This window comes from Hetaerina americana, unplaced genomic scaffold (assembly GCF_022747635.1).
Source record: "Hetaerina americana unplaced genomic scaffold, ioHetAmer1.1.p SCAF_6, whole genome shotgun sequence".
In the NCBI taxonomy this organism is placed as follows: domain Eukaryota; kingdom Metazoa; phylum Arthropoda; class Insecta; order Odonata; family Calopterygidae; genus Hetaerina; species Hetaerina americana.
The window spans coordinates 4558665-4584941 of NW_027287205.1; the positions used below are offsets into that span (position 1 = coordinate 4558665).

At 41.2% G+C, this 26277-nt stretch overlaps 1 protein-coding gene across 1 annotated transcript in view; it reads left to right on the top strand.

The window, feature by feature from the left end:
- Positions 1–26277, top strand: part of nrm (neuromusculin) — a 692888-nt gene that overhangs the window by 384679 nt on the left and 281932 nt on the right. The window contains exon 3 of the mRNA XM_071593903.1: positions 15770–15924. Within this exon, the coding sequence (XP_071450004.1) occupies positions 15770–15924 (155 nt within the window). The remainder of the gene's footprint in view (positions 1–15769; positions 15925–26277) is intronic.

Below are 26277 nucleotides of genomic sequence, written 5' to 3' on the forward strand. Positions count from 1 at the left end.
ATCGGAACGATGGGAGCGCCACACGGTGGTTATTCCGGGAACGTTTTGATCAAGGTAGTATCGTCGCTTGGGAGAAACCCTTCTTCGGTTAATCAAAACTGATTACTTCGTTCAAACATCATTATCATAAGTTGTAGCGAAAACTGGTAAATATTGTTTGTAAAATTTAAGTCATAATTGAAGATTACTTGGAATACTACTACGACAGCTTTTATTTATTGATTAACCCGAACCTTCTCAATGGCCAACAATCTCCATCCCATCTTAATAGTATTGCTCCATGGATAGAACTTTTAACATCAACCTAGATATGACCTTTCTTTCGTGATTGAGAGGCACTACTGACCGTCCATTCCCGTGATTGGCAAAATTTCCAATCCTTTCCCCATGAACTTCGCCTTCCAATCGCATTAATAGCTTTTGATCTCTTCATAAACGAATATCTTGTGGAAGTGCGTACCATCAGTTTCGCATAGGTGGTGCCACCGGACTGAAATGGGAACACATCGTAATTTTTCTCCAAAAATAAGTAGGTGCACCAATTTCCTACAGGAACATGCCTTCAGCGGCTCTGCAGTCTGTTCATTCCGAGAGTGACGCGGCGGAAATCCTTGTGCTCGCGGAATGCACTTCGATGAACGCGAGCGAGAAAGAGTATCAGCGGCCATCATGTCCAATATCATTGAAAGGAAACGAGAGAGATGAGAGGTGGAGACAATTTGTGACCACAAGGAATGAGGTTCTCGGGTGCGCCACGCACCCAAGGAGCCGCGGGGGGGAAGGGGGTGTAGAAGTTAGTTCGGGTGCTGGCGGGTGACGCTATGCCTTTTTCCCGCGGGGAGAGCCTTTCATCGGCTGGAGGACGGCATGAGGTTTCCCGCGAGAAGGTCGTTGTTTTCCTATGGAGGCTGCACACTTCGCGCCGATTACACTCATCAATCCCAGCAATGCATCTGCAGTGAGTTCGGAGAACTGAGTTGTAGGAAACGTCTTGGAGAGAATGGGAGCACGGCATCACTTTTAAGTACTCGAGATGGAATGTGATAACTTTGAATCTGTCAATTATTTGGTACTTAAGAACACCCACAAGTAATATAACATCTGCATTTGTACCCTTTATCATATTTGAATATATTTAGCAATATTTCCCACCACTGTAATAGTTAAACTACCTGGAAAATGTTGATGTATCTATAAGTCATTATACGTGAAGTTCAACGTGGTTAAGGTTAATATCGTGGCAAGTTTGGTATCCTGCAACTCATACGCAGTGAGTGTGACAAGGAATGGATCCACGCGAGACACTTGCCATTGATTGACAGTATGTGTTACTGAATGGTTAGGGATTTAGCGATAAATTAAAATGACTTGGTACATTTTATTCTTAAGTGTCAAATTTTATCATGTGATTTTAAAATGTCATAATGAGCGTCAGATATGTTCACAGAACTCCTAATAAATTTTCTTATCCCAAGTGAGGAATAACATTTTTTAACTTTGGTTTCTAAATTTTCCAAGCAGATTCATATTCATTACAGTAGCTATGAACTATCCAGCCGAACTTCGTAGAAAACCGAACGGTGGCACAGGAAATGCAACCCATCCTTGCAGTGCGTAAAATCCACGTCATATAACACGGTTTGAGTTGAATTTCGCACTCATTTGTCTAAACCAACATTTGGGTTGATTGCTCTGATATTGATGTTCGCAGGAGTTTGACTTGACTACTCTAAGCATACGGGAAGAACTGTTAGTAATATTTATAATGCAATAACTATAATTGAGAACCAGTATATTAATATGCATAAAACGAGCTAAACCGTAGTTTAATTACGATGAAAAATTATTTCTTCGGCGACTTAGACGTCTCCTATTTGATTAGCGGCTGGTGTCTTACCGCTAATCATCTAAATGCAAATTCTGTTCAAAGCACGGCTGTTTTAAAAACTGTAAAATAATGCTGATTTGTCCTGGTGGCCTCATGTTATGCGCGAGTCACTTCTCCTCATTCCTTTTCTTCAGGTTGACTTGAAGATTAAATCTCTCGCGTCAATTGGAAGGATGTCTCTTTGGCAGTGATGTTGACAATGTATTATTACCCCCATCGTACTACAGTAGGAGAGAACATGTCAGAGAAATTGGAGAGATTAAGTTGGACGGACAATAGGTTTAAGATTTCATTTTTTCCACGAGCGATAGGGGATCGGAATAACATTTTCCGACCGCGGTAGGTTCATATTCGGGTCATAATTATTGAGTATTCATCCCCTGCCAAACACCCTGGTGGTGGTCTTCAGGGTACTCAAATAAGATAAAATGAGAAATATGCCGAAGGAATTTAGTTGGTGCGATCGCGCTTGGAGGAAAAGGTGTTTTGGGTCAAGGTGTTTAATGGTGTGTAATACCCTCCTGCCACTCACCCCAGTAGCTGCTCTCAGGGGACTAAATACATAATAAAACTCCTTTCTTCAGACCTCGGTTCACTTGATTCTTCGTCTCCGCCATTTCCTCTCACCCTCTCTTTCTGTTGCTGATGGACTCCCTCCGCTATTGTTTCTCGTAATGTGGTAATCTCACGAAGCAATTATTATCTCATTATATGTTCCACTCCCTTTTCCACCATATGTTTCATCTGGACGCATTATGAATGAGATATTCCTCGTTCCAATGTTATACCCTGTCTTCCTTGCAGGAGCCCAGTATCTTCCGATCGCGTTCATTCCCGCTCCGCTTCAAATAATTCTTAAAAGCTTCATGTCCCCCAAGCATCAGCACGTTTTTTCACGTTCAATTTTATCGGAATGTTTTTTCATTCCTCTAACTTTGGGTATGTTTGTTTCATTTGTGCGTTGGCTCTTTCCTGACACGTCCCTTAATTGCCCTCCGCCAATCTTGTTCGCAACTCTCTCTCCCCCGCGCTATTTCCAGCCTCCCTCCGTGCTGGACATCTTAAGGGTAATTCCCTTCGAATTGGCTTCCTATTTTACTTCCTCAAACAGCAAATAGGCATTCCCTTCTTGAAACATATTCTTTGGAGTTCTTCTGTCCGTGTGCGCAATATTTAGTTCAACCGTATTTATCTGAAAATAGTTAAATTGAAAGTTATATATTTCGCTTCCTATTACGATTTATGAAAAGAATGCATGAATACCCTTCACGTGGTTCGTTTGGAAAAATAGAGGAAACACTGGCGACCAATAATAATAACAATTTTAATGGAGCATTTATTTGTTTTAAAATAAATAAGAAAATATCAAGTTTTTGGTAGTATGAAATCTTAGTTGATGTCTAAGATGAACTCGTTTTGAAGAAGTCATTCTGTAGGGCGTTAACGAAGGCAGAGACAAAAGAAGTCTCGAAGCTACAATAGGGCATCAGAATAGAGTAAGAATAGAGTTTCATGAATACAATAATGCCGATGTCTACCTGATGCTCCGATTCCACGTTCTAGATACCAAATCGCTTCCATTTTCGTTAAAATATAACATATGTTGCCCAAATTTCTTTTACATCTGTGATTATTAGAATATTCCTCAACTGCGGTGCTTTCGCCGATTTCCTCATTCCATCGTGGTGATCTCAAATCCCTCCTCGGTGCATATGTAAATTTTCAAGTATTTTTATGTCATTTAGCTTTCTTTGACTCTTCTCCCGTGCTTTGTGCGAATATATCTCTCAGGGGCGCCATTAAGTGTGTGTGGGTTGGAATTGTAGCTCAGTATTCAACTTTTTGGAAATGGCTCCGAAAGTTCTTAACGTGCCTACTGATACATGTTTATATTACATAATTGCGCGAACACTGTGGACTCTTAGACATTCAGTCTCATCATTTGCCAACAAATAAATGCGCAATTCGCCACAAAGTGCAATTAGCCTCCCACTGGTGGCCTAAATGAGTGGTGTACGGTTGATGCCTCGGGTGATTGCCTTTGCGATCACAATTAAACTCTATGTCGAAAGTGAGTGGCGTGCGAATCCTAAGAAGCATAACCCATCGCGTATCAGAATGTATCTAGTTTTCCTCAATTTTCCTTAGATCTTTTAATTTTTAAAAAAATTCGATTATTATAATTTTTTACCAATTACAGAAAAATACTGCATTTATTATAGGAATGAATTACCCCTAACCTTATTTTTCTTGTAATTCCAGTTTGGCATTTCAACTGAGGGAACAATATTTCCTATCTTTTTTATTCCAAATAAAAGTACTTTCTGTGCCCCCAAATCGTTACGACGCCTAGTGTGAATTAACTTGGCTATGAGTATTGCATTTGGATTCAAATAATTTTGAAGCACTTCCCGCCCCAAAGAATTATTTTCGCAAGGATGCCGTGGCCATTATAAAGGGATAAAAGTGAAATGTTGATACGTAAAATATAGAGTTAATAATATATCAAATGAGCTGCCATATTTATTCAATGCTAATGAGATATGTGTTATATTTTGTCAACCAGGAAAATTCCTCTGCCCTACGCTCTTAGCTGAAGTAACAGCGTTGAAATTATTGTCTTTTTTACTTGAATTGAACCATGTCATTTTATCATGAGCTAATTCTTTGTTAAATGTTCCCGGCAGCAGAAAAATGCAATACGTTTTTGCTAATTCCAAACTACTTTCTTTGCACTCACATGGCAATCTTACATTTCATCCAAATTAGTGTACTCTTGGTATGAGGACGAAGTCCTTCCATAGGCTCATTAAAGAAACGATGAAAATGTTTAACCATTAAAATTAAAAAAACGGATATTTCTCACCTTTCCCTTGTTTGAATGCGAGAAAATCCTATGTGTATATCTATATTTTTTGTGTCCAATACCATCAAGTAAACACAGAAATGGAATGTGTAGAACTCAATTAAATACTGAGGCGCTACTCTCACTCACGATCTCTCCCGGACGAAACGCAAACGCAAAATATGTGGACAAAATGACAAAAAAATAGGATTTATTAGAAGAGTACTTGGTAAATGTGTTGAAAAGGTCGAAGAGAAATGTTATCTTTCGCTGGTTAGGCCTCATTTAAGAATACTCGTACGCTGCAGGTACTATATTGGATCCTCACGAAGTTGGATAAATTGAATCGCGTGCAGCGTGGAGGAGCTGGATTTGTAAAACGTTGTTATGATGAATTTAGTAGCTTATCCAAAATATTAGAGCGGCTAGGCTGGGAATCACTCATCGGAACGAAGGCTAAATTACAGATTAAATCTCTTGCGTATGATTTGGAAGCACGTCTCGTTAGCAATGATGTTGAAAATGTTAACATGAAAATGTTACATTGCTACGAACAACTATGGGAGGGTTTATGTCAATAAAATTAGAGACATTGAGCGTAGAACGGATAGATTTAAGATTTCATACTTTAGCCGAACGATAAGGGATCAGAATAATATTTTGCGACCGCGGTAGGGATAAAATTCAGGTCAAAATTATTCTGGTGTATATTAACCCCCTGCCACTCACCCTACTGTAGTTTTCCAGGGTACCAAAATACGAAATAAGAATTCGATATCAAGCGAAGCACCACGCTTGGCACTTGGGGATGAGAGAGGATTGCCGGCGGACATCCAAATCAGACGTGAGAAGAAGTCTGTTTCGGCAGTCCTGTTTGATCGGCGACGGAATGCATAAGACGGACGAGGAGAATGAGGTGATGAACAGGACAGGCGTGTTGGACAAAATGGAGGAATAACTCAGCATTGAAGAATGTTTTATTGCAGTTTCAAGTGCTTTCTTTAAGTAGGGATACGAAATTAATCGTCGTACCACCCGTGTCCATCCAAAACCTACCGTAAACAGTAGAATGCCCGAATAGTAATTCTGCTTGCTCTAATTATTCTTGAGAAAAAAGGGAATCCTCGGTCTTTCTTTAGAATAAAACCCATAATATTTTTGTATTATTTATTTTAAAAGTGGAAATAGTAGAATATCGTAACAACTTACACCGCTTGAATAAGATCTCTCTTCAATTTTTTACGCGTGACACTCGTTAGTTCCAGCGGCGGATATTCATTCCTCTCTGTGTCTCCTGGCTTTGGAATCCGGAGAAGCAGCCTCGCGGAGTTGATCGTTGGCTTTTTTTTCAATTAATGCTTTCGGCGATCGTGGCGTGGTGTTGGAAATTGGACTCGTGGGCGTCGCGGCGTGAAGTGCGCATGCGCCGGGTAATATGCAAACAAGGGATTAAATGAGGCGAGGGCTCAGCAATGGCAGGTTTTCTTTTTAACGAATCGGACCTCCAAGAACGCGGCTGAGAAGTGGCATGGGATACTATAATCCCAAAGGCAGGCGAGTCATTAGTCCTCGCAGTCTTTCCTTTTCATCTTCTGTCAGTGCCACAGTCCTTGAGAGACCCTCCACGGGTTCACCCGACTGAAAAACAGCCCTCTCCCGCCCTTGATCCTTTTGGTGGTCACCCACTCGGAAGGGCTCCCCTCCCTCCACAAGTACTCCCCTCGGACCAATCCCTCCCCCTCTCCGCGCACCACAAAGCCTGGAACACTCCGTGACCGCAGAAACCCATTTGGAGCGCATGCAAGTTTCAAAGACGTGGGAAAGAGGATCCCGGCGGGGGAGACGGCTGTGAGGGAAAGCAAGCCCCTGACACTCCTCCTCGCCGGAGCGAGCGAGCGATTCGCGGCGGGGAAGAGGTTCTCCCTCGCACAAGCCAGAGGACTCCGGATTTATAAATGTCACCCAAGCATCTCTCAATGCACCCATTTCCATCGGAAGTTTTAAGAACTTCGACCCCGCGCCAGATTTCCAGTAAATCTTCCTTAAACGAAGGATATTTTGCATTCTTATCGACGATGGAACACTCGATATCATTGGGTAACATCTCAGGTTTTTTGGTTTAGCAGTGGACCTCTTTCGTGTTTTCCGTTAAAATGGAAAAACTTGAATTAAATGCGGTTATAAAATTCTTCGTTTTGGATGAATTTACCCCGTGAGGAAATTCATCCGAAGTAGACAAAATTGTAATGGAGACTCTGCTCTCCTTCCATGTCAACCATTATTAAAGTGAGCTGCTGAATTTAAACGTGGTCGCACATCCTTATGAAGATGGCCCACGTGAAGGACAGCCAAAAACCGCAACCACACCGGAAACTATCGAAAAGGTGCACGAGTTAGTGTTTAGAGGATAGTCGAGTGAAGGTGAGTGTGCGATAGCATCTAAGCTCGTATGATTCACGGTTAGCTAGATAACCACATGTAAGCCAAATAATTCTTTCTCGCGTGCCATGGACGATTTTAAGCAAGATATGGTGCGCAAAAAACGACACACAGGTTTACTAGAGCCATTCGAATTCCAACGTGGGACTGACGGGCCTTACGCTCTGTAGTCAAAGTCTCTACGCAATAGTCCACCGCGTCGTTCAGAATGTTGCTCAATTTAAATGTTCTAGTGCTGTAACAGTTACCTAAAACTCATCTTCAACTATTGGTATGTTCTCACTGAATTTCATAATTTTTGTCAAGCCGTGAAAAAAATTCTTCTCTATATTTCGTTCTCCTTGTGAAACTAACGCGTTGTGATAAGTGTCCATCATCACCACCAATGAAGTAGCTTCAAGGACCGTGGGTCTCCACTCCAATCTCCCTGTCGCTTCGCCTCATTTTTGTTCGCTCTAACGTCTGTCAATTGATCTGTTCCGTCTGCTTCGTGGTTTTCGCTCTCACCTCACCTCCAACGATTTCCTTCATTTATGAATTTTAGCACAACTTGTTTCCTGGGATATACGTGCTGTTTCTATAAAATAAGTTTCCTATAATTTGAGGTCTTTGTAGCCCCCTTCTTGTTTCCGTCCGTCCGTGTTATCATTACGCTGATGCGCCTCCTTGTGAGTTACAGGGTTCGTCCGGAAAATAAGTGTACTGAGCTCAGGAAAAAAAAATGTATTACACTTTTACATATCTTAAGCTAATATTCCTCAAAATAGGACCCTTGTGAGTCGATACACTTGTTCCAGCGGCGTTCCCATTCCTGGAACGCTCCCGCGAAGGCATCATCGGGAACCTCTCGAAGACACGTCGTCACGGCCTCTTTGACGGCGTCCAAAGTCCCGTATCGCGTTCCTTTCAAACTCCTCTTTATCTTCGGGAACAGAAAGAAGTCCGGTGGTGCCAAGTCCGGGCTGTAGGGCGGGTGCGGCAGCGTTGCCACGCCGTGCTTGGCCAAGAAGTCCGACACGACAAGCGCGGTGTGAGACGGCGCATTGTCGTGATGCAGCCGCCAGATGTTTTTGATCGCTGGCCGGACGCGGGCGCCTCGTTTTCGAAGCCTGTCGAGCACTTGGACGTAAAATGCAGCATTTACAGTTTGTCGTTCAGGTACAAATTCGTAGTGGACGACTCCCCTTTTGTCAAAAAAGACAATGAGCATCGCCTTGATCCGAGATTTGCTCATGCGAGCTTTCTTTTGACGGGGTGATGATGGGGTGTGCCACTCCGCACTTTGTCTCTTCGACTCCGGGTCGTACTCAAAGATCCACGTCTCGTCACTCGAAACAACGTTCTCTAAAAAATTTGGATCGTTTTTGCAGTGATCCGCAAGTTGTGTCGCGATTTCCAAACGATTGAGTCTTTGATCATCACTGAGCACTTTCGGCACCAACTTTGCACAAATTTTTCGCATCTGTAATTGCTCCCTAATAATCTCGTGCACTATTGTTTTTGGCACATTACACTGCTCTGCTATCATCCGAACACTAAGACGACGATCAGAGTTCAGTACATCGCGAACTTTTCGCACATTTTCGTCGGGGAGTGTCGTTGATGGGCGTCCAGGCCGTGGTTCGTCGTCGACCTCTTCTCTGCCCTCCACGAACATCTTGTGCCACCGAAAGATCATGTTTCTGGACATGGCTGACTCCCCGTAAGCCTGGTTAATCATACCGACAGTTTCGGTAGACGATTTCCCAAGATTTACCGCAAATTTGATGGAATAACGCTGCTCCAAAAACTTCGGCATCGCGTTCCGTGACGTGGGGGTCGAGCGTGGAGGTTCGCGTTAACAGAGCTCCTCACCACACCACAGCTCAGAGCCGACTGCCTTTTTCAGCGTCGCTTGCCAACATACCCCCCTCCAATCGCAGCCCGTCAGAGCGGTGCTGGGCGCGCCTGGAGCGGCGGGAAAAAATCAGTACACTTATTTTCCGGACGAACCCTGTATTTAAATAAAAAAGGTGATTGTCATACTCTGTATTATATATTTTACCAATGTATCAAATATATTTTGCATATCCACCGAAACGTCGGGATTCTGTGTTTCCTCAATAACCTTGCATCTATTTCATTAGCATCGGGTCTCCTCGAACCCAAATGGGGGTTATCTTTAGCGGGTGGCATTAATTAGGCCATGGTCGATGAAAAATACAAGATAAGATCAGGAGGAAAAATGATCGCTTTGCGACAAAAGGAAACTGACTGACATCAAATCCCATCTCGTTCCCCATCTCCCAGTTACCATGGTTGTCATTGTGTTCCCAACTCCTGCGGATGCGAACGTCAATTCAAGGGAGAGGAAAAATGATCACCAAATACGAAGGCCTTTTGTGTTATCTGAGAAAAATGCATCCGGAGTACTTGTGAACATTTTTATTCGTGGCGCATGTGAACTCAACGCAGTGAAAGGCTCGCCGACGGAGAGCAGACGGAAAGGCGTTTCTGGATGCAAAAATCGTCGAATTCAGTGTGTTGGCCATTCATATTATTGTGTCACTTTTTAATCATTATCGAAAAGAAATCGGAAACATTTCATTCTTAATACGGGTGCATTAGTAGCATAAAGAACACCATTTTGGCATTCTAATTGAAGCGATATATATATATATATATATATATATATATATATATATATATATATATATATATATATATATATCTATATATGCGTTGCTATGTACGGCGCGGAAACGTGGTAATTGAAGCAGGAGGTAACGTGGTAATCGCGCGGAAACGTTGTAATCGCTCTTCTTAGTTTTGCGTAATTTAAAGTAATATTTCTCAGCCAAGGTAGAGAGACACTCCATTCATTCTTTTTTGGTAGTTTTTTTCTGTATATTTTTTCGGTCTATTTCAATTATGTCTAATATTATGTCTTCCCGTTATATATTTTGACTGAAATAGTGTAGTACACATTTTCAAAAATACTGTCTGATTAAAATATTCAGAATTTTTTATCCAAATTTTCTGTTTTGTTTTCTCAGTTTATTTTGTAGTACTTTAGGGTCGCGGAAGTCCAGTGGGTAGAGCGCTGGACTGCTGACCGGAGGGTCCCGGGTTCGATTCCCGGGCAAGGCACTCTGGGAACCTGCAGCTCCACCCAAGCTGAAGTGATTTTTCGGGTACCAGGTCTTCCTGAGAAACCATAATTGGCACAGGGATAGGAACTGGCCCCCCTACCCTGATGTGTGAATTTTCACACGCTATATAGGGCTTAGTTCTGGGTGATCTCTACCACCACTTACTAAACCGACCTTCTGGTTGATTACTGTGTTTATGGTTTTTTAATGGTAGTACTATTTCAAATAATATTTTGGTTATTGATTGACTTATTTATGTCTACCACCAGATATGGTTAATCAATATATTGTGGAGGCCATATCGAGGATTAGATCATCTCTATTGTCTTTATGTTAAGTTATAGTACTTTTCCATTTATTTAATTACGAAATTCATTTAGATTTTCTTAAATAAATAGAATTGACGATGACATTTGCCGATATTTCACAAGAGACAAAATTTAGTCGTTACATATGTAACTGAGATTTCCGTATTCATGGGCTACCTATCAAATGGCTCTGAATGATAATGAATTTTTAAAGCCAATTTGGCAAGAATTACTGACATTATTTCAAATTAAGGAATTACGTTGATTGAAAATTGGATTTGTTAATGTCAACCCTTGCACACAAAATTAGTATTCAAATTACCGATAAAGAAATCGTACGTCGTCCCGACTCTCGATTGATCCTAAAAGTGGGAACGACAATGGATAATGAAATCGACGAAAGAGTTAATAAATCGAAGGCATTAAAGACTCTCAGAATAGCCGTCATCAGTTATTTTGCCAATTTGATTCCATCATTCTCTGGATTTCTATAGTGTTGGTGCCATTTAAAACCAAAATGTTTGAGCCTCATAAAACCAGAAGTGGAACATGAAAATTTTTTACGCCTTTGATTTAATGTTTACCTCTTCGTAGTTGATTCATCGGGCCTATTCAGCCAATTTTGAAATTATGTGAGAACTATTTTTTTTCATTGCAGTCCAGTAATCAGATGCTCTTCAAATAAATGAATGAAAATGAGTGTTTTTCGAAATCAATCTGGAAAAGGCTTCCGACGAAGGATTACACCAAGTGGACTCGGATACGACGACGTTGAAACTTGCAAAGGATAAGGCGCATTGAAAAGTCGCAAATGATGACTGCAAATCCCGTATCCTTTAATCGCTTCCACCACATCCCTATGAAGCGATTTTTGCCTTGAAATTTAGAACAGTTCACTTAAGAAAACATCGGGTTGCTCAGATTCGTTATTTTTTAAATCTACGTCAATAATCTTTACGGCTTGCACTCCTCATCTAGAAGAAATATGAAGGATGCAGGATTTTTGGGACCTCAAAGCAAGGAGTTTAGTGAGCCGACCGCTAAAGGCGAACTCGTCGTCCTTGTATTGCAAGGAGTTCTCGTGGAAGTACAAAACGCAGAGAATGCAACTCCAAAGTGCATGGCATAGTGGACAGCTAATCCAGAAGCTGAGCGGATTCCCCGGTGGTCGTTTGGAACTTTCTATTTGGATGTGCGGTGCCATGTCTCCGGCTTTGGAGGGTTTGAATAGAAAAATGCACAGAGAGTCTCGGAATACCTGACGCAATATTTTATTTGAGAAATTTACGGAAAGCGGGCCTCCATTATTACACAATCTTCTTCGGAATCTTCTATGTGATTCAGCGGGATGATCCCATGAGATGCAGTGCAAAAAGGGATTGATTTCGTGTGAATGGTCCAGCGTGTGTCATATACCTCCGGACTCCGGCATTGTCTTGTTTAGGACTCCCATTGTTTTGGTAGAAAAACGTTCATTTACACGTTCGTGTTTTTGAGCCTGAATTATTTCGGTTCCTGAAATTGGAAACGTAGAACTAAGGCGTAAATAATGGAAGATTATCTTTGTAGATTCCGATCATCATCACCTGATGATGATATCGCTTTGCAACAAAATGCATGGTCGTGCAAAGTAAAAATTTCAGTGCAATCTGTATAGTTAGCCTTCCTTCATTTTAGCCAGCATGATAGACTGGTCTGACCAAGTAACTCCTGAGAGAGTGTACTCAGGAATGAATGCATGTAGGTTATACTTAGGAGTAAAAGTTGAGAAGAATGTAAAAATGATTGAAACATTTTAGCCCGTTTTGAATTGACAGTTTGTTTCCTAAATTCAATATTTAAACAAACTGAATCGTTGCCGAAGTCAAATTTGGATTTATTTTTCTTTGATATTATTAAGTATTTTTTATTAAAAAAATCGAATTCGGAAGAGCGCTTTCTACTTATGATGGTAAAATAATTGTTTATGATAAACGTAAACTAATTCACTTTCTTACGTTCACCTAAGTCTACGCTATTAATTAGTAAATTTTACCGGGTAAATTATTATTCAAATGAAAATAGAAAAAAATCAAATTATTGGGAAGTTTAAATGTTCTTAATCCTAAGGCTTCCGCGACGTCTATTTGATGAATTCATTCTTCTTTCGGGAATTTCCGAAGGCGTCTTCAGGTCGAAGTGATTTGCGTTGCAATTTGGCCGCTATATATAGGAGACGCTGGCTGGCTGGGAGCATTGCGATCGGGAGGCCTCCAGGACTGGGGGCGAAACAGTTGCCCATCAACTCACCTACGCGACGGAAATTCCCGAAAGAAGAATGAATTCATCTCTAAATGGTATTTACGCAACAAAACGAGATCTTCACATCAGATCAATCCTTAACTTTTGTTCACATGTACATAAGTCACGAGGAGAAGAAATATAAGTAACTTAGAGAGAAATATATGTACTTTCGGTTTAGTTTCAAAACATGATGGCAAACCAAAATAAGGGACGTGAGTATTCCCAGGAGATGTAATGAGTGAAAGCACTAACATAAATGCCCAAATTTATATTTAAAATGAGTGAAATCGTGTGATTCCATTACTCTAGTCAACATAGGCTGATTTGGACGTCATCGGACATTTCGTATTGGGCGCTCTCTATTAGTTTGTGTGAATTGCCATCAATCGACTTTTTTGTTGCCTTCATCATCATCATGATTGGCCGTTCAATCCCAAGATTGGTTGACACTGCAGCCCTCCATCCTACCCTGCCTGATGCTCATTGGCTTACCTCCTGCTATTTCTTGCAGTGCACTTTCTTCTTTTTTGGTCCCATGCATTTATCCCTTAGCCTTCCCCTTGGGACTTTTCCCTCCATTTATCCCTCTATTATATTCTCCACGAATCCATTGTGCCTCAGGGTGTGGTGCCTAATCCATCTGGTTCTTCTTTTCCCTGCGGTGTTCCATAAGGTCCGTTCTTCGTCTATTCTTCCGTATGCTTTTTCATTTCTTATTTTATCCGTCCATTTTATCATAAGCATCCTCCTCCAGCACAAAGTTTCGAAGGCTTCCAGTCTTCTCTGGTCTACTTTTCCGATGGTCCATGCTTCTGATCAATTGAATGTCACGCTCCATACGAATGTTCTCACGTACTGTTTCCTCGTCTGTAGTTCTATCTTCTTTGAACACAGCATTTGTCTTTCTGTTGTGACTGCTCTCTTAGCTTACCATTAACTAAGAACACTATATTTTGTACGCCCGCCTTCAAAAGACGAAAGTGCAAAATTGCAAAAATGAGGAAGATGGTGATTGTGAAAAACTTTGAAAATCAAAAAGTTAAACGAAAAAGCATTGGAAATAAAAAACTGGACTAATAAACTTTAAAAATCGGAAATTAGACTGAAAACGAGCTTCGGCTACGGCAGAGAAATGCCAACGCAACCCTGGCAACATTCTTAATAGTTTATTTTACGTTTGATTTTCATTTAATGAGTAAAGGGGGCAGTGCTTGGTTTATATGTGCCTTTTGGAAGGGAAAAGGCAGGTGCTATTCCCATATAGCGTTATTCTTAAAAAAACGGTATAGATGTAAATGAATGGAATTCGTTCATAATATTAAACGTGTTTGACACCTGGGGTGAATTTGAATTTTTCAGGATACGTCGGTACTCCACAAAACTTTACACTTGCTCTCTTAGGGAAAATTTTTCATGCACGAAATTACAGAGTTCTTGGGATTTTTTTCTTCATACTAACATTCACAGCTCGAAGTGTCATCGTTTTTGGTCCGAGGATAATTTTTTTTTCCAATCCGCTGTTTACGTAATTCCGATTACCGAAACGCAAAGCGTCGTAGTTACCTTCCCACTGTAAGTTAAAAAAATAAGCAGCGCAATAAAACAACGGATCTCATTACCAATGATCGCAGTTAGTATCGTACGAAATTTTCATTATTTTACTCATTACGGAATTGATAAATTTTACCCAACCAAATGTAACAGGAGAAAGACATGGTCCAAGTATTAGCTATTTAAAACCCTTGACGTTGCCAATTATACGTTTCAAGTCTCAATTATTGAGCTATTCTTCGCTTGATGTCTCTAGTATTTCTTCCCTCCCATGTGACGTTACTTTCGAGATAGCTGAAGGAATATTTGTCTCCTTGGTTGAGCATTAAGCTATATTTATTCACCATTGCGGGCGTAGCTGAATGTCGCGAGTCGTCTTTAACCTGATGAAGTCAGTTCTTTCAATAAAACACATTTCATGACGTGACGCAATCAGGATAAGCATTCCCATGTACCTTCCTTGGCGTTCAATTTACTGTTCGGCGAAAAGTGAACCTCTTTTATTTCTTTCATTTACCACCCGTGCTTCCCGGTTTGCCCTCGGTGGCCACTTTTATGTGTCTCCTACTCATTCCTTATTGTGCGCCGAGAACCCCTGCCTTTTTACGTGCATTTATAATTTGCTTCTCGTTAATTAACCAAAAAAAAGCGAATTCACGAGCTTCTTTGAATATCTGTAGGTACCTTTTCGAGGAAATTTGCCAAGGATAAGTCGAGTGTGCATGTTTTATGAGCGACTTTGTTTGTGGCAAAACGAGATTTATTTTTATTAAAAAGAACACGACCTTGACGATTTCCTGGTCACATTTTTCACTAGGTTTTTTTTTTACGAAGGTTTTCTAAATGACTCGCCACCAATCATTTTTTATTAATTGACCGTATTGATTATTTATGAATGACTAAAATATATTATGATAAATTTGATGAGAAGAAGGCACATGAGGCTAGCTTCGAATGATTTCTCTATTTGTTGAAACAATCGCTCAGCTTTTTTATAGGAATGATGAGGATGAAAAGATGACTTTCTTTTCACAGAATATTACTATTTCGTATTCTGTGGAAAATATTTTTTTCTCTTAAGCTTAGCTTTGGCTGAAGGAGCTCGCCTGGAGAGTAGACATTTTGGTAGTTTTTCCTGAAAAAACTACCTTTTTTTCTTTAAATCAATCCCTCTTGATAAAAAGGGAGAGCACTAAGAATTTCAATGGTTAATACCAATTTTTTACGATGATTTCTGAGAGCAATTGAAGCATTGATGTTTAGGATTTTTTCCAATTAAAATGAATGCATTTTTATTAATTGTGCAATCATATTTTCCTTGCAGGGCGGAACTCAGCTACGACCCGAACGTCACTCGGACCTACCTGCAACTCGGACAACTCACCCTCGCCGACGAAGCCGTCTACAAGTGCGAACTCACGTTTCTGGAAGTGAGAGACGGCTGTCCGGTGGTCCAGTTTGTTAACCTCACGGCTCTCAGTGAGTTTTCTACTCTTGCTTTGGTTCTTTCAGTGCATACCCCATGCTACCTTAATGTCCATCCGTTAACGGAATATTGTCATATACTAGTATTTCGGATTAAAAGCGAAAAGTCGTTAACACAATGTCGTGTGGGTCACATGGACATATTTACGGATTTATTCATTTTTATGGTGCAACAATAAAAAAACCCGTCGGTGGGTTTGGCATGTAATTTTCACTCAGTACTAAGCCCGACGGCGGGCGTAATTCTCACATAAACAGAATATGACGGGGGGAGGGGTGGGGGGTGGAACAACATGCATTCTTATTCAGAGCGTTTCCGCAAAGGTGCTTTATTTCCGTTAAACCATTCAATTTGACCTTCAATTTCACTGCTACATAACCGAAGGCTCATCTAGACGGAATATTAATTCTCTTATTAAGTTCATGGAGTCTCCAATCAGCTAGGTTGTGTAATGCTTTGGCTTATTACATACAGGAATACAAATCAAAATGTCGTTCCGGCGTCGCGTTTAGCGTTACGTTTGTCATTTTGATTGAGGACTTTTCCATAACCATATAAAACCTCATGGCACAACACTAATTGGGAAAGTTGAAACCTTTGCAAAATTCATCATAAAAAATATTTAAAAAATGTCCTTTATAGAGAGTTTTTTTAGGTGAAATTCATGGATCAACTTCATTCAACATGGTGATGCCCATGATAAACTTTCGGTGGACTAGAAAAATAAATAGCTATTCGTATGTTTCATGGAAAATTTCATTATTATGCATAAATTTCAAGATGCAATTAGAGGTGGTACTCTTTGTTTCTCTGCGATCCAAATTGTTGCTCATAATTCAATCGAAATAAACGTGGCACAATGGCGCATTATTTATCTACGACCGCCAAGGAATATTTATCCGTTAACCATTGTGGTCCATACACTGCAGGTAATTTTTCCCGAGGCTATGTTTCATTTGGGAGCGCCATAGTAATTCTCATTCCGTATGCATACAGTCGATCAGTGGGATAAATTAATTCGGTGGTATTCATTTGCGGCTCAACCACAATTATAAACAGGATTAATGGTCCTGCAATGAATAAAGGCAAATAGAATTACTTCCATGATAAATATTTATTGACTGGGATATTTTGCGTAGCACGTTGATGTGTAAGCGATATAGAATAATTGGTGCAAGAAAATGTAAAAATATTCCAATTAGTTTCCAAAATTAGGGTTAGTCATTTTTCACAGACAAAGGAGAAAATTCACTTTTCCGCTGTCCACAGTCATATAACGGTTTCGACGGCACCACATTTTGCGAATTGAACGAGCTTGTTTCATTTTTTTTATTTGAAAATATCAAATTTGTCTAATTATTATGATTGAAAAATTATCACGAAAGAGAGAAAGGGACCCTATATGTTTGTTAACCGTTAGGCAATTCAAAACATTGGTCACCGTTTGGCTGGATGAAGCGATTTGGATTTTATTGTGTCATTTGTCGTAAAACAATTTGTTGCAAGGTATTTTTATTTTTCGTCTCCCGTGAAACAAGCTTGAATTCAAAGCTTAAGCTCCATGTTGGCCACGGACCGTTTTCTTACTAAACGTGAATAAAAAGAAGTCATTTGGTGCTAAATCAGGGCTGTACGGAGGATAACCCATCAATTCGATGTTTTCGCCATTCAAGTCGACTGAAATACCAGAGTGATGATGACTGTGCTGATGTAATCTTTCAACGGTACTGAACATATAGCATTGCATAACATGCATGTAAATGCCAGGGTTGCTATTTATATTTTCAGCCTAATAATGAAAAGACAGTAATTTATTGTTGAAAATGGCTCTATTGATTTTCGAAGTATCATCCATGATAATCAATACACTTTTGCATGCTCTCGAACCAATTTTCGCAGTACTTTTTCCATTCCCATTGAATTACCTCCAAAACATTGTTTTTGAATGCATCAACGGCTTCTTCGGGCGCCGAAAAACCTCGGTCACGCATTTTCTCCTTGATGAACGGCAATGGAAAAAGAAGTCATTTGGTGCTTAATTAGGGATTTACAGACGATGACCCATCATCAAATCAACGTTTTGACCAGTCAAATTAGTAGTTGTTTCAGCCGATCCGTGAGAGCTTGTATAGTCATGATGAAGAATGCTCCTCCGTTGCCGCCTCTTTTTCCGTATTTCACCGAGCACTTTAGGCAAACAAATGCTCGTGTAGTATTCGAAATTCACGGTTATACGTTGCTTTAATGGTGCGGTTGCCACATGTCCGGTTATTTCGAAGAAGCAGGCGATTATTTGCTTCGATATGTTTCGTGCACGAATACTTTTGTCGAATTTGGCTCTTCTTGGAAGACCCGTTCCAGTGAAATGCTGTTTTTTTCGGACTCATACGCATAGGTCCAAGATTCGTCATCTGTGCAGATGTCATACGCAGCTTTTGATGGGCCGTGATTGATTTCTTGAGTATTTCTTTGCACCAATTGACGCGAGCACCTTTTTGAGCTTTTGCGTAATATTGCGGAATCCAAGGCGAACAAATATTTTTGACAGATAAATGTTGATGAAAACTATATTGATGCTCTTCGTAATAATCTCCGAGGATGCCTCAAGTCACGATAAGTCATATGACGATCATCCTTTTCTAGTTCTTGCAGAGCATCAATGTTTTATGGCCCAACAACTGCGGCCACGATGGAATTCTTTATGCCAGCGTTACACAGAGACAAAAGATCGCCGTCGCCAAAAGTGAAAGTAAGTTTGCGACGCCTCCGCCAATTTCAAGCCACGGGCGCCACTTCCCTGCGACGCGGGCCGTGCGCTCTTCCATCATTTATTCCTCCGTCCCTATTTCCTCGGGAGCGGCCAACGCCATTTGGGCGCGGGAGTTTTTCCCGTTGGGACCTAATTGAGGGAAGACGTGGTGACGGTGGTTTGGAGGGCTTTAACGTCCGTCGGCGGGCGTTGCGTCTTTTTGACTGCGTTCTCGGGAGTAGTCCTGAATCCGCAACGAGGGAATGGAGTCACGGATTCCTGAGAGACATCAATAGTCGACGCGCGTGAACGCTTATGTCCAAGGGGCTCTGCGGTGCACCTACCGGTCTTTGGAGTGGGGGAGGGAAGGGATTTGGGTCGCATGCGAAGGAGACGAATTATGAGTTCGTGAGGTGAGAATACCGATATGAACTCAGATAATGGCTTTGCGGCACGAGAACACTCCGATGAAGTGGTGCACTTAGAATAGAAATAAAAGAATGCAAGAAACTGCGGGAGAGGTCATCATTACAGTCAAAATTCCGGAACATAAGAGGATACCTCGATAACTTAACTCGCTAAAGCACTCGGCCAGACATCGAGGGATCCGGGCTCGAATCCCAGTCAAGGAGAATAATTTTTATACTCTGAATTTGTTGCATTGTTGGAAATAAAAGAGTTCGAGGCAAGGCGATAGAACACTATAAATGATTGAAAATACATGTTTCAGAATGGGGTTTAAGGATTATTCGCGATCTATAATTTAGAACTATAGAGTGCTGTAGTGCGTAGGGCCAGGGTCCATCCATAACTCAACCCTAGCCAATATACCTGTTTTGAATCTCTGGACTTCATGACATCATTCAGCAGTGAGAATCTCGGCTCAAATCAGGGAGCTGACAGGCTCGAATTCCAGCCTCGATGGCTTTCGGAATAAATTTTCGAAACAGAGACACTTAAGTTTTATTGCGGATTCTTAAAAAATTGTGAGAGATGAAATATGGTGCCAATTGACGACTGGTTTTGTAAATATCATTTCACCGTTTTCGGCGGTATCTGGAGCACATTCATTGATGCTAATTCCCCATCCTCGTCTCTTGTGCTTTTCTCGTCTGGTTTTAAAGATGCGAAACATATATCACAAAAAAATATTAAATCCAAAATTCCACACCGAATCGTTTAACAATTGTGGCAATTCAAACAGGAATAAATTGAAACATTGAATGTTCCGCCAAGTGTTCTCACTGATCTGAATCTGACTCATTAATGGCTGTACACCTTCATAAATGGTCCATTTCTAAAGTAATGTGCATGATTTTATCGTGACGCGACTGCCCATGCCCAGGCAGGGCATGGGCAGTCGCGTCACGACGCGTCACGACTGATATATATATATATATATATATATATATATATATATATATTTATTTATTTATCATTTATTAGGTAATCTACCGATTAAGGTATGTTTTTGGATGGACACAGCTACAAAATATATACTTTGCGATTCCTAACAAAATACAATATCCAGCATCCTACTCCACATCAGGTCCCTCTTCAGCTCTGAGTACTTTCTTCCTCCCTTCATCCCGTCCAACATCCCTATCCTGTTCCTTCCCTTTCCTCGTTTGCCATTAACATTCTCCCCTCTATTACAGTCTTCAACATCCCACTGCTAGTCAATACCCCCTTCATCCACTTTTCCTGCCTCCATAGGATTTCTCCCAACAAACTCCTCTCTTCGCCCAACATACCAAGTACTTCCTCATTTGTTTTCTTCTCGGTCCATTTCACCTTCTCCATTCTTCTCCACACCCACATTTCAAAAGCCTCCAGTCTACGTCTACCTTCCTGCTTGAATGACCACGTTTCCGCGCCATACATTGCTACGCTCCATATCAAAGTTACGAGTCTACCCAATGTCCCTGTCGTCAACTCCCTCCTCCTTGTGAAAGCCTCTTTGCCAAGCGCAATTCTTCTTTACGTCCCTACTACTTTGACCGTGTTGGTCCAAAACAGTACCGAGATACGTAAACTGTTCTACCTGCTCTAGTTCTTGCCCTCCTATTTTAATGTTTAGCTTATCCTTTTTCTTTCTAGAAAATAGGATAATCTTTGTTTTATTAATATTGATTCTCATCCCATACCTGTCGCACTGAATTTAAAATTCACTCAGCAATGCTTGCAACCCCTTGGTTGAATGACAAACTAAAGCTTGGTCATCAGCATACCTAACTGATTTTACGAGTTCCCCGCCCACTTTCATTCCTACCTCCAGTTCTTCCTTTATGGAGGGCACTTTGAGTGAGTGCAGCTTAGCGTCCCGCCCGTCGGATGGTACGTTAAGCTGCGGACCCCTTGGCGCCTTTTGTTAAGAGTAGGCTAGTCCGACGCCGGGTTTCTCTCCACCCTTCATCTTTTCCTGTCCATCCGCTATGGCGCAAATGACCTCAGACGTCGGTCGCCTCCCCTACAAACTACTAATATATATATGTCTATATTATACATATATATGTATATATTATACATATATATATATATGTATATATAAATATATATATATATACACACGTGTGTGTGTATATATATATATATATATATATATATATATATATATATATATATATACACACACACGATTTAAAATATTTTGAGGCGCACCTTGTTCAGGTACGCCCATCACTCCGGCATGAGTTCCGTGGCTCGACTTCCGGTTCGGGAATCTTGGAGCTATCTTCCTTTCAGCGTACCCACTGATACTTATACCCGCAAGTGTTTTTATGGCTGTCACTTAAATCTCTCATGGCCACGTAATCTCGATGTTGAAATTAGTGTTCACTGCGCGCGCATCGAGTGCCCTTGGGTTATAGGTATTTGCAATGCAGCCGCCGCCGTCCCGTAGATGAACTCCGGGGGCGTTGCGGGAGGGGTGGAGTTGGGGGAGTGGGTGGAGTGAGGTGTGTGCGAGGGTTGTCGGGATTGCTCCCTGGCGCCTCGGCACGGATTATCCGAAAAGGAAGCTTGGTCGTGCCTCGGGTCGAGTGCGTGGGCTGAGAGGTCACGTGGGGCGCGGAGGGGAGGGGGTTATGGGGGAAGTGGGGGAAGGGGGGGGTCTCACGACGGCAGCAGAAGCAATCTTGTAGACTTAGGGCCAAGCGTAAGATTGATTCGCCATGTCTTCCGGGAAATATCGCGGCTATTTCTTATTTGCCTCGCTCTTCCGCTCTCCCATTGCCTCGCGTGGAGGCCATCTTTTTCATGCCCATACAGAAAACGGTGGATTTGAGCGTTTGACAAGCGTGTGGTCGCTTCCGTTTCGTAATTTCATGCGTTGAGGTCAAAGTGGAGGGCTCTGAGCGCTTCAGTTTCCGTGCTATGGCGGAAAGTGGAAGGAGATGACGGACTCGGATATATGAGGAAATCATTTTTGACGCGCCACCACAAATAACTTATCGTCGAAGCAATTCTGGAGATTTCGTTTCCATTGGACTATCCGTTAGAAGTTCTCTGTGGTGCGGCCACCGGTCCCGCAACCATTTCTAATTCTCGTGTTTAGGTTTGTAATCGATAATTGAAATGATTTTGGGCCTATGCCGTATCGCGTGAAATAATTAGGTACAGACATAAACGATTTGAAGTAGTAGAGGGGTTTTGGTCTTTATCGTTACTGAACGCGTTTTATTTCGGCAATATCCATCGATGTGTGCCTAGGAAAGCTCTTTTTTCTAACGCATCTTGTGTAAAATCCTAAAAATACTTTCAAGTCATTGCTTATGACTCTGACGCTGAATTGGCAATCATTTTCATTAATTACACTATAATGACGCTTTGTACGATGTCTTCATTTTGTGGAAAAGTTTTTGTGTTTAAGTATATCAATAAATAATTATTTTCCTCGGTGCCATCGTATTGGGTACAAATCCTTGTAATTAGAATTTGTTTCGTATTCTAATTTCATGACAATTTCATGGTTTCGTAACGAGTCACGCATTAATGGTGTCAAGGCTGAGGTACATCACCTTTAACTTCTTACGCCACTTGTCCCCCTTCTTAACAAACATGGGGATTAATATCTAAGATATTATTCCTCATCCTAGGTATTTTCACTAGTAACGCATATGCACTAAGCGCGGGATGAATGCGAAGGGCCATCTCCTACGAATGCCTCCCAAATCGGGAATCGAGATGTTGCGGTGGCCATCGTACTGGCCTCCCACCAAGACCTTTGCTCGGGTTCAAATCCCGGCGGTGTTGAATATTTTTCAGAGGTATCTCGATCCCTACTTGAGGTGCTTTGTGGAGGGCACTTTGAGGGAGTACGCCGTCCGTCGGATGGGACGTTAAGCTGTTGACCCCTTGGCGCCTTTCGTAAAGAGTAGGCTAATGCCGACGCTGGGTTTCTCTCCACCCTTCATCCTTTCCGGTCCACCCCCTATAGCGTAAATGACCTCAGCTGTGGGTCGCCTCCCCTAAATACTACTGCTACTGCCTCCCAAATCACAAACGCAGGACGGCAGCATGACATCTTTTTAGCCATCGAATTAGTTTGCAGTTCTTAACACTTTTGGATTTTCCAATGCTCACGTTCTTACCCCTACATTGAACGTATTATATTTACCGAGCAAATTATGTTGGCGTTCATCAATGGCATTCAACTGCGTGTTGCCGTTTTACCTCGTGGCGGCGAAATTGACCCTCAGCTGAGAGTTGGGTTTCATACATTCCTTCCTAGTTTTCCAGCGACAATAACACTCGGCGCCATATTTATGCAACATGCCGAGGTGGTTCCGTGGCCCGCATTCCTTGATCACGCTTTGGTATGCTGTTTACCCCTGATAGAGGAATCTTCATTAAAATTAGTTTAATAAGTTTTGACAGTCCGCTCCGTCCAAGTAGCTCTCTAGTTTTTGTGAGTGGGTCATGAAATAATCTCCAAAGGGCGCCATCTGGTTGGAAGGCGGAGTAAGGAGCCTTAAAGAGAGAAACACGGTGCTCCGGCGAGGCGAGATATCCCCGCACGTCGGTGGCGTTTCTTTTCGCCCGTCCGAAAGAAAACGCCTAGAAAAGATGGCAGTTTACAGTCGCGCGCTCATTTGAGAATGGCGCGAAAAATTACAAATTTCAAAGGCATTTCGCCTCCTCTCGCATATCTGCTCGGAAATTTGATAATCTTCCGCCCTTAAAACCGTTTCACCAATCATTTTTACCAAGCTGAATACCTACAAATGCCCCGTCGTGTCCTTGAGTACGGTAGGACTAGGATTTCGCTTGCACTTCCTTCTGGAAAGAATATTTGGAAACATCTGCGCGTGTATAATCCCTTTGGAGCTCGTGAAACTCCCATTTCAGATGTGTTGCGATTGGACGGAAGAACAGTCTTAGAATATCATTCAATTTAACCGAGTCAGTTATTGTTTTTTCACAATTTATATTTATGAAGATCGGGCGTGTTTGAGATGAAGTCTATTGAATTCATCATTTTATTGATTTTCAAAGTTATCAGAACTAAGTAATGCCCTTTGACAGATATACTTTCGTGAAATTTGTCGTTAGTACTACTTCTTTAAAATTTTATAATAGTATGTATTGCACAACTTTTTGAGTAATTTTCTCATTTACCACAAATGTAAGCGATGAGTGCCAATATGCCGCCAGTCCAAGGCTTGGCTGCTTTGTTTGAGGAATGAAATTCGTCAATTCTCGAGTAACTTTAATGGGAGCGACCAAAGTTAAATTCCATCGAATAATGCCCTTCTCTTGAAGATAGAATTATCTCTGGAGGGTTGCGGTGTTTATCTTGAAAACTGGTTTTGCTACCTGCGACGTACTAATTAAATGCTGGGCGCAACATTACGAGTTCTTATTATTTGACTCCGTCAGTATGTTGTCACGCGCCGACCTTCCTTTGATTGGAGCGATCACATCTACGTATGGTTCGTGTGACCCCTCTGGTTTGTCTTAAACTCCTCCTCCGTCCCTTCTGATACGAACCCGTGGTCACCCATCACTTTAGGCCGGCCTTGGAGCCCTTAAAGGTCCCGTCTCGCCCGAGTAAGCCCTCTAACGCCGTTACAATCTGCGACCGGAAATCCAATTCCCTTGCACAAGGGGAATGGAGTTTCTGCACGAATCAGGGCGGTTTGCAAGGTTAGCCAGCAAAAATGCCGCTTATTTCATGGAATAGTTATGCCTCTGAAATTGCAACATACGTCCTGCATGTCATGCGTCAGATGTAGGCCAATCTCGTATCTTCCTGAAAGGTGTGTGCCATTCCTAAGAGGTATAATTTGGAATTCTCAAGCCATAGTGTTAGTTGTAACCTAATTTGTCTTTGTCTCAAAATGTGGTTAATCGTGGATATTTCGATTGAAATTGTAGTTTTCACCTTTTTATGCACAAGTCATTTGAAAAATTGTATAATAGTGATTTCTAGAATTGGATGCTTCGCCAGGATTCTGCGATTAGCTTCAATACAATTCAAGAAGGTTTGCCTGTTTTAATAGCGAGGCGGAAGTGGGAACAACAGTTTGGGCATATGCAGCCTACAATCGTGAGCCACACATTTTCTGCGAGTTAACATTTCGGAAGAAAAATAAATAAATTATAAGTTGTATTTTGGGTACTTTGCCATGATGTCAGGTACATTTCCATTCTTCTGTATTGATCTATTTAGTTGGAACTCTCAGTGTAACTTTTCAGGCACTCTACTCCACCAGTTCTAGTTTAACACATGCTTCCCAATATTATTAACTGCCTAGCAACATTTTATTTTCCATCATATTCATTGAAATACCCAATTAAAGAAAAAAAATGTGCTAATCGTTACCAAAACTTTCAAAAATATGGATTTGCGGTTTTTAAAGTAAATTTTAGTCGCATCAATCTTGTAGTTTATAAAAATATCATTGCCTATTTTGTAATAATTGACCTCGAGACGAAATCAGATTTTATTAATGTCTTAAAGACTGTGGTTAGATGCGCTTTCCTATGGCTTCATCTACACATATCGTAAAATACACTTTTTCTCTGAGATTTTCATCCTTTATAATAAAAAATATAAAGTGAAATCCTGGTTTAAGCTATACAATAACTTTAAAATATCAAAATGAAACCTTTTGAGATCATTACAATATACTTGTATTTCCGGTTTCGTTAAAATAATTACAATGCATCTGATACATCTGTCGGTCGCTACCTTATTACACACAGAAACCTATAATGTAATAATTAAAACGGTGTAATTTTTTGACATCATCAAATCCTGGACACGCGAATTCTTTAGAATTGAAAATTCCTCCGTTCCATTCAAAGTTTTTGTATTATGCGCTCGCTCAATCACTAATTGCCCTTTCATGAATATAAGGTCAATAATTGAAAGACTCAAAGAGCCCAACTCGCGCGCAATTTGGAAATCATACCCAGCTCGCCTCCGCTATATTTCCGCATGAATGTGAGGTGGCCCTCGGAATGGAGTTTAATTCCCATGGCGTTCTAGTGCGCGCTTTATACTGTCTGCCATCGAATTTCATGTCCATCGCTCGAGTTAATTATGCATATCACTCCCCATGTCAGTCGAGACATTCCTAATTATAATGTC